This window comes from Lynx rufus, unplaced genomic scaffold, assembly GCF_022079265.1.
Source record: "Lynx rufus isolate CCGP_SWC_20201006 ecotype Redwood Valley unplaced genomic scaffold, mLynRuf1.p SCAF_9, whole genome shotgun sequence".
NCBI lineage: Eukaryota > Metazoa > Chordata > Mammalia > Carnivora > Felidae > Lynx > Lynx rufus.
Genome location: NW_025814897.1, coordinates 55961638 through 55981408, shown reverse-complemented (window position 1 = coordinate 55981408; position 19771 = coordinate 55961638). Strand labels below are relative to the sequence as shown.

The following is a 19771-nucleotide window of genomic DNA, read 5'->3' as shown; positions in this document are numbered from 1 at the left end:
CAACTGTCATACACCTAGCCTAAAGTAATCCCTGGTGAGAGGAATGGGGCCATCATGACTGACTTATGAGATCAATTAGAAATTGCCCTTTAGAGCTGGCGTGGGGCCAGCCTTCCATAAAAATACATTCCAGTGCCCAGGAAGGTAGATCCTTTTGAGAGGAGAAATAGGTTTTTGTTAGAAAAGAGGAAGGAGGAGGAAAAAAAATTAATCAGACAACCAAGCATGTATATTGCATTAGATTATTTAATAAATGATTTTAGAACAATTAGTTTTTCACTTGGTCTTATGTTACACACATCAATAAGATAAAATTGGTTCATAGAATTGTTCAAATAATCTTTTATCTTTTTTTTTTTTTTTTTTTTTGGTCTGCTTATAATATCACTTACTGAGAGAGGAGTGTAAGTATCTCCAGCTATAATTGTGGCCTTGTGCATTTCTCTTTTTAACACTGTCATTTTTTATTTTTTGTATTTTGAGCTGCTATTAGGTAGATGCATGCACATTTAGGATTGTTGTTCTTTTTTTTTTTTTTAATGTTTATTTAAAGAAACATTTGAGAGAGAGTGAGCAGGGTAGGGGCAGAGAGAGAAGGGGACAGAGGATCTGAAGCAGGCTCTGCACTGACAGCAGCGAGCCCAAAGTGGAGCCTGAACTCACAAACTGTGAGATCATGACCTGAGCCAAAGCCAGCTGCTCAACTGACAGAGCCACCCAGGCGCCCCAGGATTGTTGTCTTTCTTAAAAAAAAATTTTATTATTGAAGTGTAGTTGACTTTGGTATCTTGATGAAATGACCTTCTTTTTATTATAAAGCGTTGCTCTTTTTCTCTGGTAATACCTCTTGTTTTGATGTCTACCTTTTCTGTAGCCACTCCAGGTTTCTTATAATTAGTGTTTGCACAATATATCTTTTTTCATCCTTTTACTTTTAACCCATCCGCCCTTTGCATTTAAAATGCATCTCTTGGAGTGCCTGGGTTGGCTCAGCTGGTTAAGTGTCCTACTCTTGATTTCAGTTCAGGCTGTGATCTCACACTTGGTGGGATCCAGCCCTGCATCGGGCTCTGCTGACAGTGTGGAGCTTGCTTGGAATTCTCTCCCTCTCCCTCTCTGCTCCTGTCCTGCTCACACACACTCTCTTGCGCACGCGCGCGCTCTCTCTCTCTCTCTCTCAAAATTAAACATATAAAAAATAAATAAAATGCATCTCATGAACATTGTATAGTTGTCTTTTTTTTTAATCCAATTTGGCCATCTCTGCCTTTTAATTGAATTATTTAGTCCATTTACATTTAATGTAATTATCAATATGATTGAGTTCAAGTCTACTATCTTGGTAATTGTTTTTTATTCATCCTCTGTTCTTTGTTTCCTTTTCCCTTTTTTCTCATCTTTTAGATTTATTGATTTTTTTTTTTTAAAAAGGATACCATTTTATGTCCTCTGTTGGCTTCTTAAATATACATGTGTGTATATTTACTTTTTTTAATATATACTTTTTAAGTAGTTTCTCTAGAGTTGGGTCTCAACCTCCACCTATGGACATTTTGGACCAGATAATTCTTTGCTATGAAAGGCTGACCTCTACATTAGAGGATGTTTAACAGCATTTCTGACCTCTGCTTACTAGATACTAAGCACACCCCCTGTCATGACCGTGAAAAGTGTCTTTAGTAATTGCCAGCTTTGGGGGTAGGAGGGGGCAGGCTGCCCTTAGTTGAGAACTGAGCTCTAGAGCTTACAATATGGATTTTTAATTTATAACAGCCTGTCTTCAGGTAATATACCACTTCCTATATTGTATTAGAATCTTAGAATAGTATACTTTTTTTCTCTCTCATACTGTGCTATGGTTGTCCTACATTTAAATTCTATATGTTATAAGTCCCAGATTGCATTGTTGACTATTTTTGCTTTAAACAATTTTCTTTTAAAGAAATTACATACAAGGAGTAAAAAGTCTTTTATATTTAGCAAGCGCGTCTTGTACTTTTCCTACTCTAGCCCTGGGTGAGCCATTTTTCCAAGGAACCGTGATTCCTTTTCATGGAAAGTGATAATTAGAAGCTAAAATCTCGGTGCTAGATATGCTACTACTATGTTGTGTGTGTGTGCAAGTATGGGCATGCGTGTATGTGTACACGTGCAAAAGCACCTGTGTGTACATTTATATTCACACTCACATGTTTACATCTATATTTATTTCTATATATGGAAAACTATGGGTTCATATTGCTATGTCTAATTTTAATTAAACAACTGTAGTTTTCTCCATTCCCTTCTTTGATAGTAAAAAACCTAATTTCTGTTATCTTTCATATATGTACTTATTTTGTCAGTTTCCCAGTATGCAGCCAGTCTGTCATTGCTGTTACTGCCCCCACCTCTATGCTTTTGCATATGCCTTCCTATCTTCACTCAGGCTCTGACATTCTGCAAAGTCCTGCATCACCACACCTGTTTCTGACACCCTGCCCATGTCACCCTTTTGCATGGATGCCACTCTCACCCTACTCAACTGACACCTAAGGCAGGCTGACACCTATGGCAGGCTGCCCTCCCATCCAGAAGACCTTTTCACTTAGTTTGGGTTCTGACCTTACCTTAGCCACCCCTTCCTGTGGACATTCTGCTCAAGCTTTGAGACTATTAGGTGGCTCACACTCATGGAACCCCTCTGTATCTTACTTGGGCTCTAAAGCTATATGCATGGTATCCCCTGAGTTTCTCCAGCATTGACACCCTCCTCATCTTATTGACTTCCATGCTAGTCCAGTTTCTGCAATGGGCTCTGACATTTCATGCTAAGCCACTCTTCTGCTTAGCTGTGTTGTACCAGCTGATGGCTTTAGCACTGAATTGTTTGGGAAGCAAGGACAAAATAAAGAGAATTTTCTACTTGTTAAAACAAAAATAGCATTTATTACAGTTTGTAATGGTAAATCTGTATAATCATTTGATTATCTTCTCTTGTAACCTTTCTGAAGGTAGGGACTGTTTCATGGATACAATTTAGTTTCCCGAAGATCTACCATAAGGTGTATGCTCAGTAAGTTTTTACTGAATGAACACATACTCAGAGAGTTTAAGTACTTTAATCAGATCATACAGCTGTTAATGTGTTTGTGAGTTGAAGGTACAATGTGAACATAATTCTCTGATTCTAAAGTTATCCTGACTACTTTTATACCAGATACTTTTACCATAAAAAACTATATGGAAAACATAGGGAGTTTCTCATGTGCACAATTTACCACAGTTAATACAAGAGTTCATTATAAATTCAATATAAAGGTTAGAGCTTTTAAAAATAGTTATCTGTCACTCGTATAAAACATTATGCTCCTTGAATCATAAAATGTTGGTGCTGAATGGGGCTCCAGAGATAATCTAGTTCAGCACAACTAAGCAGTATAACACACATATGTCACCAAAATATTAGTATTTGGGGATGGATAGGGTTGAGTGAGGTGGGAGAATGTGTAAGTAATGTAGTTAAGCCCTCCAGGGGATTCTAATTACACCTTTTGCCTGTCAGTCCTCAATCTGTGATTTTACCTGATATGCACAGCAACAGTCTCTTGCTTGGAGACTTGTAGGGCAATTCAACAAATGGGGGAAGCTGAGGTCCTAGGAGTCAGAATCACTTTTCAAGGTATCTTTTCTGTCTTTATCATTCTCCACAAGCATTTTACATAAGAATGGTATTTAAAATTTTTTCTGTAATACAAAGTAATTGTCATGTTGGGGGTGTGAAAGAAGAAGGTGTGAAATAGCCTAAGAATTTGATAATTCGGCTATTTATGAGTTTCATTTCATTCCAGCAGTGCTCAAAAAGTTGATATGATGAGTTATATTCCAGGGCATTAGGAAAATTAATTCATTTACAGATAAAAGTCCTGTTGAGTTGTTGAAGAATTATAAGAAAATTACTGATTACTGGTACTCCTTACCTATGCATACTGCTAATATTAGCATTATACTAAGAAGCAATGTCTTACTACCTTATATCAATCAGAATTTTGTTGCTGTGTTAAGAAATCTACCCCTGAAATCATTGTTGTGCTATACGCTAACTTGGATGTAAATTAAAAAAATAATAATAATAAATAAATAATAAATAAATAAATAAATAAATAAATGTGAAAAAAAAGAATTTTTTTTCTGTGGATGTATTGAGTACGCCCACTTGTAATTTTCACAGATTATTTAATGACAGAGTTCTCAAGAAATGACTTTAATTTATAGATTATCAGAAATGAGACCTAGAAAAACTACTTTGTCATGCTGAAAAGTTCAAAAGATGAATGTTTCAGTGTGAGATATTTTCTCATGTCTTGTTTAAATTGACTTACCAGAACTTGAAAAGTAATATTTAAAAAAATGTATTACAAATAAAATTCAAAACTTAGTTTGACTATTCTTTTATTATTCACATTAAGAACCTGTATTTTCTAACAGAAAATTTCCTGAGAGACATGTGTGAATATCCTTCCTGATTCTGTGTTTCTTTCATTCTAACTGTCCACCAAGGGAAATCAGTTTTTTTGAGTGTGAGAGCAATCATGCCTCCCTTGCAAGGTTTGAGGACTGTACAGCGAATATATAAAATACCATATGTTATATATGACATTTAATAGGTGCTTAATAAGTCATTGTTTTTATTGATTTACCTAGTATAAGAAGTATCTTAGTGGCGCCTGGGTGGCTCGGTCGGTTGAGGGTCCGACTTCAGCTCAGGTCATGATCTCACAGTTCGTGAGTTCGAGCCCCGCGTCGGGCTCTGTGCTGACAGCTCAGAGCCTGGAGCCTGCTTCAGCTTCTGTGTCTCCTCTTCTCTGTCCGTCCCCCTTGCCCATGCTCTGTCTCTCTCTCAAAAATAAATAAACATTAAAAAAAATTTTTTTTAAATGTGTTAAAAAAATTTTAAAAAGAAGTATCTTTAAGTATGCTTTACTGTTAAATAAGTTCTTTTCCCCTTACTCTTCTACAGGCGTATCTACATCAGCGATCAAAATGGCATCGACCAGACTTCCTTCCCCCAAAAGTTTAGTGGGTGCCCCAACTCAGATTCTTGCACAGTTTCCTAAACAGCATCAACAGTCTCCTAAGCAGCAGTTACATCAAGTGCAGCAACAGACCCAGCAGCAGGTGGCCCAGCCTGCTCCAGTATCTCATCAGCAACAGCCTCAGCAGTCTCCTTTGCCACCTGGTATCAAGCCTACCATTCAAATCAAACAGGAGTCAGGTAACTGGAAAATGTTTACAATATGTAATTCTTCCCCAATCGCTACTTCTCTGAAGACTGTTCGTTTACATGGATATAGTTTCCTCAAGCCCCAGAATTTTAATTCTAAAATATATTTTGAGAGCCTCCTGTTGGAAATACATATGTAGAAAGAACTGGAGCTTGGGAATAGAAATGAGAAAAAAAAGCAGTTTGCTCAGCCGTAGCAGTTATTTCCCCTGGACTCTCCAGGGAGATAAAGAAGCTGAGGAAACAACCCAGTTTTTAGAATTATACTCTGGATGCATTGGGATTATAGAAAGTAGGCAGTTGAAAAATTAGTCTGGAGAGTTCTGTGTTAGAATGCCATTTTATGAATTTGGCTTAAAATTGTACAAGCAGAGGTGCTGAGATTGTAGGACATTGTGTACAGAGAAGAAGTTTGTGGTTTGTGGAATAACGGTTTAGCAGTTTACTGAAAGCATCTCCAGGGCAGTGGGAACTCAGAAGTAAGAATCAATTATTTGAAGTTATTGAATCATAAAAGTATTGAATAAAAAGGCAGGTAGGGTGGAGGCTCAAACACAGGGAAATTAAAAAGACTGTTAATAGGTACATCTTTAAGAAATGAAAGTGGATGGTTTTTTTTCCTCTAATGAATCTGGACTTTATTTGGTAGTAGAAGAAGCATTTGGAAGATGCCAACATTTTCAGCTTTGTTTTGGTTTTTGATGGGAATATTTTATTATTAGTTTTTGAGATATAATTGACATACAACATTGTATTACTTATAGATATACAACATAATGATTTATTTATATATTTCAAAGTGATTACAATGAATTTAGTTAACATCCATTATCAAACATAGTTACGCATTTTTTTCTTGTGATGAGAACTTTTAAGATTTATTCTCTAAGCAACTTTCAAATACAGTACAGTTACTACGGTATAGTTACTGCAGTAACTATAGTATTGTTAACTACAGTCACCATACGGTATGTTACATCCTCAGGATTTATTTACCTTATAACTGGAAGCTTAGACCTTTTGACTACATTTTGGCCAACTTTCCACCCCCTGCCTCTGGCAATCACCAATATTCTTTATATGTATGAATCCATTTTTTTAAAAAGATTCTACATATAAGTAAGATCATGCAGTGTGTGTCTTTCTGTGTCTTATTTCACTTAGCATAATGCCCTCAAAGTCCATCCATGTTGTTGCAAGTGGCGGGATTTCTTTTTTTTTAAGTTTTTATTATTATTTTTAAAGAGGTTTTATGTTTTTTTTATTTTAAAGTGTATTTATTTATTCTGAGAGAGAGAGAAAAAGAGATAGCAGGGAGAGGCACAGAGAGAGGGAGAGAGAGAATCCCAAGCAGGTTCCTCACTGTCAGCATAGAGCCCGACAAGGGGCTCAATCTCATGAACAATGATGTCATGACCTGAGCTGAAATCAAGAGTCAGACGCTTAACTGAGCCACCCAGGTGCCCTCTTTAAGTTTTTATTTTAACTCCAGTTAGTTAGCATACAGTGTAATATTAGTTTTCAGGTCTACAATATTGTGATTCTACAGTTCCATATATCACCCAGTGTTTATCACAGCAAGCGTACTCTTTAATCTCCAACATCTATTTAACCCATCCACCTACCCTCCCTCCGCTGTGGTAACCATCAGTTTGTTCTCTATAATGAACAGTCTGTTTCTTAGTTTGTCTTTTTCCCTTTATTGATTTGTTTCTTAAATTCCACATTTCAGTGAAATCATACAGCATTTATCTTTCTCCGACTAACTTATTTTGTTAAGCATTATATTTTCTAGCTCCATCCATGTTGTAAATGCAAGAGTTCATTCTTCTTTATGGCTGGATAATATTCCTGTGTGTGTGTGTGTGTGTGTGTGTGTGTGTGTGTGTGTGTGTGTTTGTACACTTCCTTCATCCATTCATGTATCAGTGGACACTTGGGCTGCTTCCACAGTTATGGAAAATAATACTGCAGTAAACATGGGAGGGAGTGCATGTATCCTTTTACAGTTAGGATTTTGTATTCTTTGGTTAAAAACCCCCAATAGTGTGATTACTAGACCCTAGGGTTCTTTTTTTTATTTTCTTCTTTTAATTTTTTAGTTCTTTTTTTAATTTTTTGAGGAACTCGCATACTGTTTTCCACAGTGGCTGCACCAGTTTGCATTCCTACCAGTAGTGCACAAAAGTTCTTTTTTCCACATCCTCACCAACAGTTGGTGTTTCTTGCGTTTTTAGTTTAGCCATTCTGACAGGCATGAGGTGATATCTCATTGTAGTGAGGAGATATTTCATTTCCCTGATGATAAGTGACGATGAGCATCTTTTCATGTGTCTGTTGGCTGTCTGGATATCTTTGGAGAAGTGTTCATGTCTTCTGCCCATTTTTTAATTGGATTATTTGATTTTTCGGTACTGAGTTTTAGAACTTCTTTATATATTTTGGATATTAACCCTTTATCAGATATGTCATTTGCAAATATCTTCTCTCATTCTGTAGGCCGCCTTTTAGTTTTGTTGTTTCCTTCACTGTGCAGAAGCTTTTTAATTTGATGTAGTCCCCAAGTTTATTTTTGCTTTTGTTTCCGTTGCCTCAGGAGACCTATCTAGAAAAAAGTTGCTACAGCTGATGTCAAAGAAGTTGCTGCCTATGTTCCCTTCTAGGATTTTTATGGTTTCAGTTGTCACATTTAGGTCCTCAATTTGTTTCAATTTATTTTTGTGTATGATTTAAGAATGTGGTCCAGTTTTATTTTTTTGCATGTTCCTGTCCAGTTTTCCCAATACCATTTGTGGAAGAGACTTTTTTCTCATTGGATATTCTTTCCTTCTTTGCCAAAGATTGATTGGCCATATAATTGTGGGTTTATTTTGGAGTTTTCTATTCTGTTCCATTGATCTATGTGTCTCTATTGTGCCAGTACTATACTGTTTTGATAACTACAGTTTTGTAATATAACTTGAGTTATGAATTCATTGTGAAGCCTCTGGCTTTGCTTTTTTTCCTTTTCAAGACTACTTTGGCTATTAGGAATCTTTTGTGGTTCTATACAAATTTTAGGATTGTTCTAGTTCTGTGAAAAATGCTGTTGGTATTTTGATAGGGATTGCATTAAATGTGCAGATTGCTATGAGTAGTAAAGACATTTTAGCAATATTTGTTCTTTCAATCCATGAGCATGGAAGTCTTTCCATTTCTTTGTGTCTTCAGTTTCTTTCATCAGTGTTTTATGTTTTCAGAGTATAGGTCTTTCACCTCTTTGGGTAGGTTTGTTGCTAGTTATCTTACTGTTTTTGGTGAAATTATAAATGAGATTGTTCTGTTAATTTCTTTTTCTGCAGCTTCATTATTGGTATTTAGAAATGCAACAGATTTTTATAAACTGATTTTGTATCCTGTGACTGTACTGAATTTGTTTATCAGTTCTAGCTGTTGTTTTGGTGCAGTTTTTCAGAGGGTCATGTCATCTGCACATAATGAAAGTTTGACTTCTTTCTTACCGATTTAGATACCTTTTATTTCTTTTTGTTGTCTAATTGCTGTGGCTACGACTTCCAGTATTATGTTGAATAAAAGTGGGGAGAGTGGACATCCTTGTCTTGTTCCTGACCTTACAGGGAAAGCTTTCAGTTTTTCCCCACTGAGGATGATGTTCGCTGTGGGTTTTTCACATAATGGCCTTTATTATGCTGAGGGCTTTTATCATGAATGGATGGTGTGCTTTTTCTGCATCTTTGAGATGATTATATGGTTCTTATCCTTTCTCTTATTGATGTGATGTATCACATTGATTTGCGAATGTTGAATTACTCTGGCATCCCAGGGAATAAATCCCACTTGATGGTGGTGAATGACTTTTTTAATGTATTGTTGGATTCAGTTTGCTAGTATTTTATTGAGGATTTTTGCATCCATGTTCATCAGAATTTTTTTTCTGGTGTCTTTGCCTGGTTTTGGTATCAGGGTAATGCTTATCTTATTCCAAAAGTGAATTTGTAATCATCTCTTTGAATAGGAGTGGTGGGAGATACTAAAAAATTTCTGGGGAGCAAGGTATGGTTAATTATACAAAATCTAGTATGGCTAATAAAAACTGTAAGATATTATATATTATGTTGTTTGGATTCTCTTACTTCATGTAAAAATACTTTTAATATAAAAGCTTTTCTAGAGTGACTCAAACCTTAGTCTTTTAACCCTATTTTCCCCGTGAGTCTTCAGTTCCTCAGTTGTGGAGTCTTATGCCATGACTGCTTTAAGAAATCTAACCAACATAGTTATAGGAGGAATGTGTTATTAACAAAATCCCAATAATAGCTCTGGGTTGTTCACTCATAATAGATTTTGATTCAGTCCAGTTTGTTAATTTTTCCTTTTATGGATTATGTTTTTGGTATCAACTCAAAGAACTTTGCCTAGTTCTAGGTTTTAACATTTTTCTATTTTTTTCTCTAAGAGTCACATAGTTTTATTTTTTATATTTAAATCATGATCTGTTTTGAGTTAATTTTTGTATAAAGTGTGGGGTTTAGATAAGGTTATCTTTTTGCCTGTGGGTATAATTGCTTTAGCACCCTTTGTTGAAAAGGCTCTCAAAACTCTTGTTTTGCAAAGCGTCTTTGTTAGAAATCAGTTTGGCATATGTGTAGGTTTATTTCTAGGTACTCCATTTGTTCCATTGATCTTTGTGTTTATCTCTCTTACTATAGCTATATAGTAAGCTGTAACGTATATAGAGTGATTTCTTCCACTTTATCTTTCTATTTCAAAATTATTCTAGCTATGCTAGTTTTATTGCCTTTCTATATAAATTTAAGATTAAATGTTCCTGTGTGTACTAAAACCTTACTGGGATTTTCCTAGAAATTCCATTAAACCTGCAGATCAGTTTGGGAAGAATTGAAATTGTGTTGAGTTGTCCAGTTCATGAACAGTGTGTCTCTCCATTTCTTTAGGTCTTCTTTCACTTCTTTCATCAGTGTTTTACAGTACAGTACAAATTTTGTACGTGTTTTGTTTTATACTTAAGTATTTCATCTTCTCAGTGTTGTTTTATTTTCATTTCTCATAGCGAGCATGAATTTGAACAACTGTATGTTTCAACTATTTATATGTTTTTGTGTACAGTCTGCATTCATTCATACCACTACTGTGGTATTTTTCTCATCAATTTCTGGGAATTTTATTAGGGTAATTAGCAAGACTTTTGTGTGTTTCATGACTTGCAGAGATTTTCTTCCAAGTTTGTCTGTCTGTTGACTTTATTTGTGGGGACTTCTGTGTAGATCTTTTTTGTTTTTATATAGTTGAATTTATCTGTGTAATCTTTACCGCTTCTAGATTTTTAGTCACAGGTCACATTTTTCATATTTAAATATTTTGGAATTTATCCTAGTATGAGGTATTAATAATACAATGTATTGGTAGTCTTGGGAAGTTGGTCTGTAGTTTTATTTTTGCGTTCAGTCTTTATTAGGCTTTAGTTTAATGTTATGTGTGTTTTCAAGAAAGAATGATAATTTTTTCCTTTTTAAAAATACTCTGGAATTTTTAAAAGCAGCTTTATTGAGATATAATTCACATACCATTGAAATAACCCATCCAGAGTAAGGTATTTTAGTATAGTCAAAGATATGTGTGACCATCACTACAGTTGATTTTAGAACAGTTTCATCACTTCAAAAAGAAACTCTGTAACCTTTAGCTATCATTCATTACTCCCTAAGGCAACCTCTCCAGCTCTAAACAACCACTAATCTACTATCTCTAGATTTCTGTATTCTAGATTTTCATATAAATGGTCTCCTATAATATGTGGCCTCGTGTGACTGGTTTCTTTCACTTAACAATGTTTTCAAGATTCACACATGTATTAGTACTTCATTCCTTTTTATGGCCAAATAATATTTCCCGTTTTGTTTATCCATTTGTCCATCGATATACATTTGGATTTTTTCCGCCTGTTGGCTGTTAAGAATAATTCTGTGGAAAACATTCGTGTATAAGTTTTTAGGTATTCAATTCTCTTGTGTATATACCTTGGAGAGGGATTGCCCGGTTGTATGGTAACTCTATGTATAATTGTTTGAGAAGCTACAGACTGTTTCCCAAAATGACTACACCATTTTACATTTCCACCATTAGTGTATGAGGGTTTCAATTTCTCTGCATCCTTTCCAATACTTGTTATTCTCTGACTTTAAGATTCTAGCCCTCTTAATTTGTGTGAAGTGGTATTTCATTGTGGTTTTGATTCGCATTTGTTTGATGACTAATAATGTCAAGCATCTTTTCCTGTGCATATTGGCCCTTTATCCTCCTTGAAGGAAGGAAGGAAGGAAAGAAAGAAAGAAAAAAGAAAGAAAATGGAAGGGAGGGAGGAAAGAAAGAAAGAAAGAAAGAAAGAAAGAAAGAAAGAAAGAAAGATTTACATCCTTTGCCCACTTTTTTTTTTTTAATGTTTATGTATTTTGAGAGAGAGAGAAAACACGTGTGTGCGCATGTCAGAGATGGGTAAGAGAGAGCGAGAGAGAAAATTCCAACCAGGCTCCACATTGTCAGCACAGAGCCTGACAGAGGGCTTCATCCCACAAACCTTGAGATCATGACCTGAGCTGAAATCAAGAGTCAGACACTCAACCAGCAGAGCCATCCAGGCGCCCCTCTTTACCCACTTTTAAATTGAGTTATTTGTCTTTTTATCATTGAGTTGTAAAGAGTTTTTTTTCAGTTTATATATATTAGATATTAAACCCTTGTTATATATATGATTTGCAAATATTTCCTGCCATTGTTTTTTGTTGTCTTTTCACATTCTTGATGATTGCCCTATGAAGTACAAGTTCTTTAAGTATTTAAAATTTTTCTTTTTATGTTTTTATTTTTGAGAGAGAGACACACAGTGAGAGCGGGGGAGGGGCAGAGAGAGACGGACACAGAATCTGAAGCAGGCTCCAGGCTTTAAGCTGTCAGCTGTCAGCACAGAGCCCGACGCGGGGCTCAAACTCACAGACTGCGAGATCATAACCTGAGCCAAAGTTGGATGCCCAACCGACTGAGCCACCCAGGCACCCCTTTTTTTAAGTATTTACAAAAAATGTTTTTAAATGTTTATTTATTTTTGAGAGAGACAGAGCATGAGCAGGAGAGGGTCAGAGAGAGAGGGAGACACAGAATCTGAAGCAGGCTCCAGGCTCTGAGCTGTCAGCACAGAGCGCGACACAGGGTTCCAACTCAGGAGCTGTGAGATCATGACCTGAGCTGAAGTTGGACGCTTAACCAACTGAGCCACTCAGGGGTCCCTGAAGCACGAGTTTTTAGTTTTGGTGAGGTCCGCTTTATTTTTAATGTTGTTTGTGCTTTTGGTGTCGTATTTAAGAATCTTTTACCAAACCTTTGATCATAAAGATTTATCTCTGTATCTTTTTCTAAGTGTTTGATAGTTTAACCTCTTAACTTTAGGTCTTTGATCCATTTTGAGTCAATTTTGTTATGATGTAAGCCTCCCATTTTCATTCTTTAGCATATGGCTATCCATTTGTTCCAGTACCATTTGTTGAAAAGACCATTTCCCGCCCCCATTGAATGGTTCTGGCACCCATTTGAAAATCAGTTGACCACTGTGTAGGTTTTTTCTGTACTTTCAATTCTGTTCCATTAATTTGTATGTCTTTGCATATGCCAGTCACACTGTTTTGGTTACTATTGATTTGTAATAAGTTTTGAAACCAGGAAGTGTCATTACTATTATTTTGTTCTATTTTTTAAAGATTATTTTGACTATTTGGGTCCCTTATAATTCCACGTGAATTTTGGAATTCAGCTTATCAGTTTCTATAAAGAAGTCCAATGAGATTCTGATAGGGATTGCATTGAATGTATAGGTCAGTTTAAGAGTATTACCATCTTAATGATGTGTTAAATCTTTTGATCCATGGACACGAGATGTTTTCCCATTTATTTAGACCTTCTTTATTTCAACAATGTTGTGTGGTTTCTAGAGTATAAACTTGGCACTTCTTTTGTTAAAATTATTCCTAAGCATTTTTTTTAAGCTATTGTAAATGGAATTGTTAATTTCATTTTTTGGATTGTTCATTGGTAATTTATATAAATGCAACTGATTTTTCTGTTGATTTGATATCCTGCACCTTTGCTGAACTCATTATTTAGTTCTAATAGTTGTAGGTAAATTTCTTAGGATTTGCTATATAAACGATCATGTCATCTACATAGAGATGATTGCTGCTGTTACAGTCTGGATGCCTTGTATTTCTTTTTCTTCTTAATTTCCCTCATTAGAGCCTCTAGTAAAATAGCTTTCAAGAGTGGACATCATTGTTTTGTTTCTTTTTCCTCCTTTTTATAAGGAACTTCCTTTAGAATCTGTTGTAAGGCAACACACTGTTGCTGGCAACAAATTCTCTCCATTTTTGTTTATCTGGTAAAGACTTTATTTTGACTGCATTTCTGAAAGATAGCTTTGCTGATTATTGGATTCTTGTTTGTTTTTTTGTTTAATGTTTATTTTGAGGGAGAGAGAGAAAGTGCACAAGGCGGGGGGGGCGGGCATTGAGAGAGAGGGAGAGAGGGAGAGAATCCCAAACAGAATCCATGCTCAGCACAGAGACCAGTGAGGGGCTTGATCTCATGAATCGTGAGATCATGACCTGAGCTGAAATCAAGAGTTAGCCGCTCAACCAACTGAGCCACCCAAGCACTCCTGATTGTGGCTTCTTTGAAGGAATAGTTCCGAGGGTCTACTTTTAGTATTTGTTCTGACCATAGGAGGGTTCCTCTCAGCTTATTTATGTCTCAGTTCTCTCCTGTAAGCTGTCTGGCCTATTATCTAGGTTGTATTTTTATTAAATCCAGAAATCTTCTTCCAGTTGCCTTTCATCACATCCTCCACAGTTCTCGAGAGCTTGAACTTCTCCATGCTCTATTGCAAATGAAATCAGTTCCTTTGGGAAGAGATTACAAACTGTTAATTACCTGTTTCTACCCTCAGATAGCTCTGGAGCTCTGGGGGTAATAAGGTCAATGGCAAGCCTCTCTCTGAATGACACCCCTGCTCTAGAAGCTGAGCACTCAATGAAGGCAAGAGTGGGAGGCTGGGCAGGAGCCTGTTATCCTCTTGGCTTGCTTCTCCTGCTGGTGGAACCACCACCTCACAAGGCAGGGCAATTGTGATCAGGACTCCAGTTTTCTCAGTGGCATTGTGTCCAAGGTATAGCCTTTGTTCCACAAATTGGGGGATTGTCAGAAGAAGGGAACGCCCATCTCTTGACATCACTTGCCTGGGACTTAGCAATATGTACCTGGGGCCAGGATGAGGTAAGCTGAAGTCCTGCTGCTCCTCAGAAGAAAGCCCTCCAACAGGGAGCTTCAGTGAAAGGAAACTTTGTGTTCTGCAGTCAAGGCAAGTCAAGTTCTCTCCTCTGGAGAGGAGTCTTTGCCTCACTCATAGTGGGTAATAAGGAACAGATCTTGGTTTAAAAACCACAGATCTCTCCTTTCTTACTGAATTTTTCTACATGTTGAATAGATGTTTCTTCTTTTGTCCTTGGGACTGTTTCCAGAGCTTTTCATTGGTTATCATTTTACTGGTTCCATTAGGTGAGCAGATTAGCAGAGCTAATCTAGTTTTAGGTGTACAATGTAATGATTTGATATATGTATATATTATAAAATATTATCCCAACAAATTGAGTTAACATCTAATTTTTTTTTTTTTTTTTTTCCTGAGGATGAGAACTTTGAAGAGGAATGGTTTTAAATACATTGTAATTACCTTCTTTTTACAGGACTGTAGAATTGTCTTGTGAAATTGTCTGGGCCTCCTGCTATTTAGTGGTGAAGGGGAAGGAGTTCCTAAAAATTTATTTTAAGGAAATTTGTCTGTTTAGATACTTGTCTTTTCTGAGGTCCATTTTGATAAACAATATTTTTCTAGAAAATTATCTGTTTGATCTAAATTTTCAACTTATTTACATAGGACTAAGCCATGTAATCTCTAATGATTCTATTGTGTTTTTTCTGTTATTTTGGGGGGCTTTTTATGTGTCCTAAGCATTATTGTAATTCACTTATAGGGTAATACTATAAAAAATTTTTTCCATGCAACTTCACTGGTTATGATTTATTATAATAAATAATAGTTTCTTTATCTCTACAATAATAATAGTTTATTGAATTCTTGCTATGTATTAGGCACTTTATAATTTTGATTTATATACTGATATTGTCTTTATAGATGAAAAAATTGAGTTACAGAGACTAAATAATTTGTCCCCAGTTATTCCTAGGTGTCATAATTTTAACTTAATTGACTACAAGAAATTTAAAATTATTTAAGGTTGTTAAATGAACATATTTGTTTGCTTTCTAATGTCTCAATCACCATCCATAAAGTAATATAATTTTTATTTGCCAGTGCAATACACTGTTATGTAGATTATTTCAGTGAAGTTTAGCAGGGGAAAAGTGTTACCAGAATTTCCTCAAACAGTTATTTGTACTTAAATTTGTACTTTGCATGAGAGATTCATTTTATTTTTTATTTTATTGTTTTTGAAAGATTTCTTTTCAATGGGTATTTTACATTTGGAAAGTGAATGTAACAATTATAACATTTAAATAACAATTTTGAAAAATGTAAAAAAATCCACATCACTACACTAATTGGGTTTGAAAGCTCTTTATATGACATAATCATAGACAAAAGGAAAAACCTTTTTTTTTTAAAGAAGTTGTTAATAGCTTCTATAATACCTTAATTATATTCTTGAATGAGAAATTAGGAAAGATGGGAATTTGAGGAATACAAATTGAGAGTTTCATCCTTATGGAAAAAGCTTCTCTTTCGGCAAGACTGAGTGACTGTGTGTAACTGCTGCCCTCTTGGGTTGGTATAAGGAATATGTTTTCGAAAATAATTGTACTGAGATTTCCCTTTCTTCTTTCAAAGGTGTTAAAATCATCACACAACAAGTTCAGCCAAGTAAAATCTTACCTAAGCCAGTGACAGCAACTCTGCCCACCAGTAGCAATTCCCCTATTATGGTGGTTAGCAGTAATGGTGCAATTATGACAACTAAACTGGTAACCACTCCTACTGGTAAGTTTGCTTGAGCATTAGTCCATTCATTCATCATACGTTCATTGAGTAATTTCTTTGTAGCAACAATGTGCTACACTGGGGATATAGAGATAATGAGACCATTCTTTAAGAGCTTTTCTTGACTCCCCTTTTCCCCCCAATGAAAATTAGCTCTCTCTTATTATTGTCATGGTCCTCTGTTCTTTTCCTTTATAGCACATACTACAGTTTCTAAGTACTTCACTACTTGTTTGTTGATTTGTTTACTTAATTAGACCATAAGATCCATGATAAGGGACCATCTCTGTTTTATTCACCGTATATAGAGAGAGCTGGTCTTGGAGTATGTGTTTAGTCAGGATTTGTTGAGGGAATGGAAACACGGTCTCCTAGCCCACAAGGATCTCGCTTACTCTTAAGAAGTTGAGAGTCTATTACATTGCCATGTAGTAAACATTGCTCAGACTGAGAGAAGCACAAGATGCCGTGTTGCTCAGATATGGGAGCAAGCAGGCTATGCCCAAGGAAGTGACAGTGTAGGACATTTTAGATAGTACCATCCTTTGTGTTCTTGAGCAGGTTACTAATCCCTGTAATCTTTTCCGTGGTCTATTTAAATGGGACAACAATACCTGTACCATAGGTTATTATAAGAATGAGAGGAAATCAGGTATGTGAAGTCCCCAGCAGAGTGCTCAATAGTAATTACTATTAATTTACATTAGAATTAGTCATTACTGTTATTTTAAATTTGTGTAACTCTTACCAGATTTTTTTGAGAAGAGCCAATATTTAGATGATAGAATCTAAAGAGTGTAAACTGGTATCTGTCTCAAGTTTATAAAGATACCATTTATGGGCCAGGATGTAAAGGTTTGTATAGACATTACACTTCATTTCCCTTAGACTTTAATATCTCCACTTTTAGCAGCAAAACAGACTTATGTTAAGAAACTTGCCCAAAGTCACACAGCCAATAAAAGGCAGATCTGGGGTTTGAACTCAGTCAGATCTGTTTGACTCTCAGATGTGCTTTTTTTTTTTTTTTTTTTTTTTTTTTTTTTTAATTGTGGTACATAGAGAACATGCATGAGATTTACCATTTTAAATGAATGGTTCATTGGCATTCATTGCATTCACATTATTTTGTAACCATCCTCACCATCTGGCTCCAGAACCTTTTCATTTTCCCAAACTGAAACTACCCATTAAACAGTAACTCTCCATCTCCCCTCCACCCACTCCCCCCTCATCCCAACAACGATTCTACTTGCTGTCTCTACAAAGCCTTGGCTTAAAAAACACTATTCTTGCATTACATTTATCATACTTCCCCTAAAACTTTTTCCCATTTGGTATAAAGATAGTAGTGTTATATATGTATGATTCTTTCCATTAGCGAAAGGTAGTGAAAAATAATAATGTGTCTGTCTGTGCCTTTGTATCTACGTTAGAAAAAGTATTCCTATTTTTAGAGCAAAAGCTTAAATGGAAAATTTTTTGTTATTATAATTCAACTGATTCACCTTACATTTGTAGCATGTTTACTTTGCACTAGATTTTTTTTTGGATGCAGATGTATGTTTATAAGGAATTTAAACTAATTCTACCTAACATTCTTCCCCTCCGCCTTTTTTGGGTAGTGATTGTATTTAAAAATTTTTAAATGTCTTGCTAAAAAGCATTTTTGTGGGGTGGGGTTTGTTGAGAATGGTTATCACAATGACCATTATTATGAAACTTTTTTTTCTGTTGAAGATGTTAATCTCAGTCATCTTCATTCTCCCCCAGACTAGTAGTTCTTTGCTTAGGAATAGTAGTTCTGAGTTACTGTATTTGTAGGAAACTACAATGGGCTCATCTGGTTAGTTTTTAATTCCTGTTTGGGAAAAGAAAAAAGCCCTTGGAATAGTGGGAAAGAGTGTAAAATCCTTTGAGAGACATGAAGAAAAATACTCTAATGGGTCAGTTAGAGTTGAGGAAATATGTAAATAGTGAACTTTTTAGACTAAAAGAAATATTCCTGGCAACTCTTGGCAGCTTGAACTTTAATCTCTAGTAAAATGATGGAATAACTCTTTAAAAGATGGAAATATATTTAGAGAGTAGCAGAGTACAAAATAGTAAAAGTTTATAAAATTTTAAGCAAACAATACTGCCTTATTTGCTGAGTGCTGACATTGGGTTTGGCACTGAGACAGTATGAAACAGATGCAGAGACCTTAAAATCTATAACAGAAATATCTAAAGCGCTCTGGCAGGAAAGATGATTAAATTTAAGTTTCTTTTGGCATAAAACTAGTGGAAGAAGGGTAGTGGAAGAAAGGAATAGAGTTAGTTATATTTTTTCTTGGGGTTAGTAATTTGATGCAACACATCACAAAATTTTATGTGTAAAGTTAATTCAAATTGACTTGGCTGTAGTTCCTGCTATGTGCATTGAAAATTGGCTATAAATTGTTACTTAATGTCTTGACACCTTGAAATTCCATTTTCAAGTTAAAGCAATATAGATTACATTGAATTATAGTTAAACTGTGTAAATTGTCATTCTTCTATAAGTAATGACAAGTTTTTCTTTTGGCTTTTCCCTTTTTATAGGCACACAGGCAACCTATACCCGGCCAACAGTGAGCCCATCCATAGGTCGGATGGCTGCAACCCCAGGAGCTGCAACCTATGTGAAAACTACCAGTGGTAGCATCATTACAGTAGTACCCAAATCATTAGCTACCTTGGGGGGCAAGATAATTAGCAGTAATATAGTTTCTGGTAGGTATATCTGAAATATGTTGAAGGTATAGGTAACAGTAAGAGGAAAAACCATATTTCACTGTTCAAGGATTCTGTCTGATCTCAGTTTTCTGCTTAGAAATCTGGAGCTGTGTTTTTAGTCGTGATGTTTAGTGTTTAAGTATAGTTTTTATTTCTAATATTAAATCTTCATACATTAAGCTTTTGATAGTTTTAAAACAGAAAGAACATTTAATTTTTTTCAATCAGAATAGAAATACTATGATTTGCATTTGCATAGTGATTTTTCATTTACAAAGTGTTCTCCCATTTGTCACTCCTTTCCAAACTGATAAATCCGAAAAGTTGGTTTCACCTGCACTTTACAGATACAGACAGATTTTAAGTTTAGAGAGAGGAAATTGACCTCTTCAAGACCACACAAGCTACATAGTGGATGAAAGAACTAGGGTTTATTCATCTAAATATGTTTGAGGGAACCATATCTCATCATTTCAATTACTAATGTCACTTTAGCTTATTAAAAATAAAAATATTTCAATGCTTTTCTTTTCACCATTATATTGATAGTTTACTTTTAAAAAACAATTTACCCAGATAGTGAAAGCTAATATTTATTAGTATTCAGAAACCTTACCTGGTTTTTATCAGCT

General features: G+C 35.4%; 1 protein-coding gene across 12 annotated transcripts in view; it reads left to right on the top strand.

Annotated features, from left to right (window-relative positions):
• EMSY (EMSY transcriptional repressor, BRCA2 interacting) overlaps positions 1–19771 on the top strand; it is an 89529-nt gene that overhangs the window by 35882 nt on the left and 33876 nt on the right. For all 12 annotated transcript variants that reach the window (XM_047070767.1, XM_047070772.1, XM_047070761.1 and 9 more), the window contains 3 exons: positions 5000–5254; positions 16233–16382; positions 18966–19136. In XM_047070767.1, coding sequence (XP_046926723.1) covers positions 5000–5254; positions 16233–16382; positions 18966–19136 — 576 coding nt within the window. The remainder of the gene's footprint in view (positions 1–4999; positions 5255–16232; positions 16383–18965; positions 19137–19771) is intronic.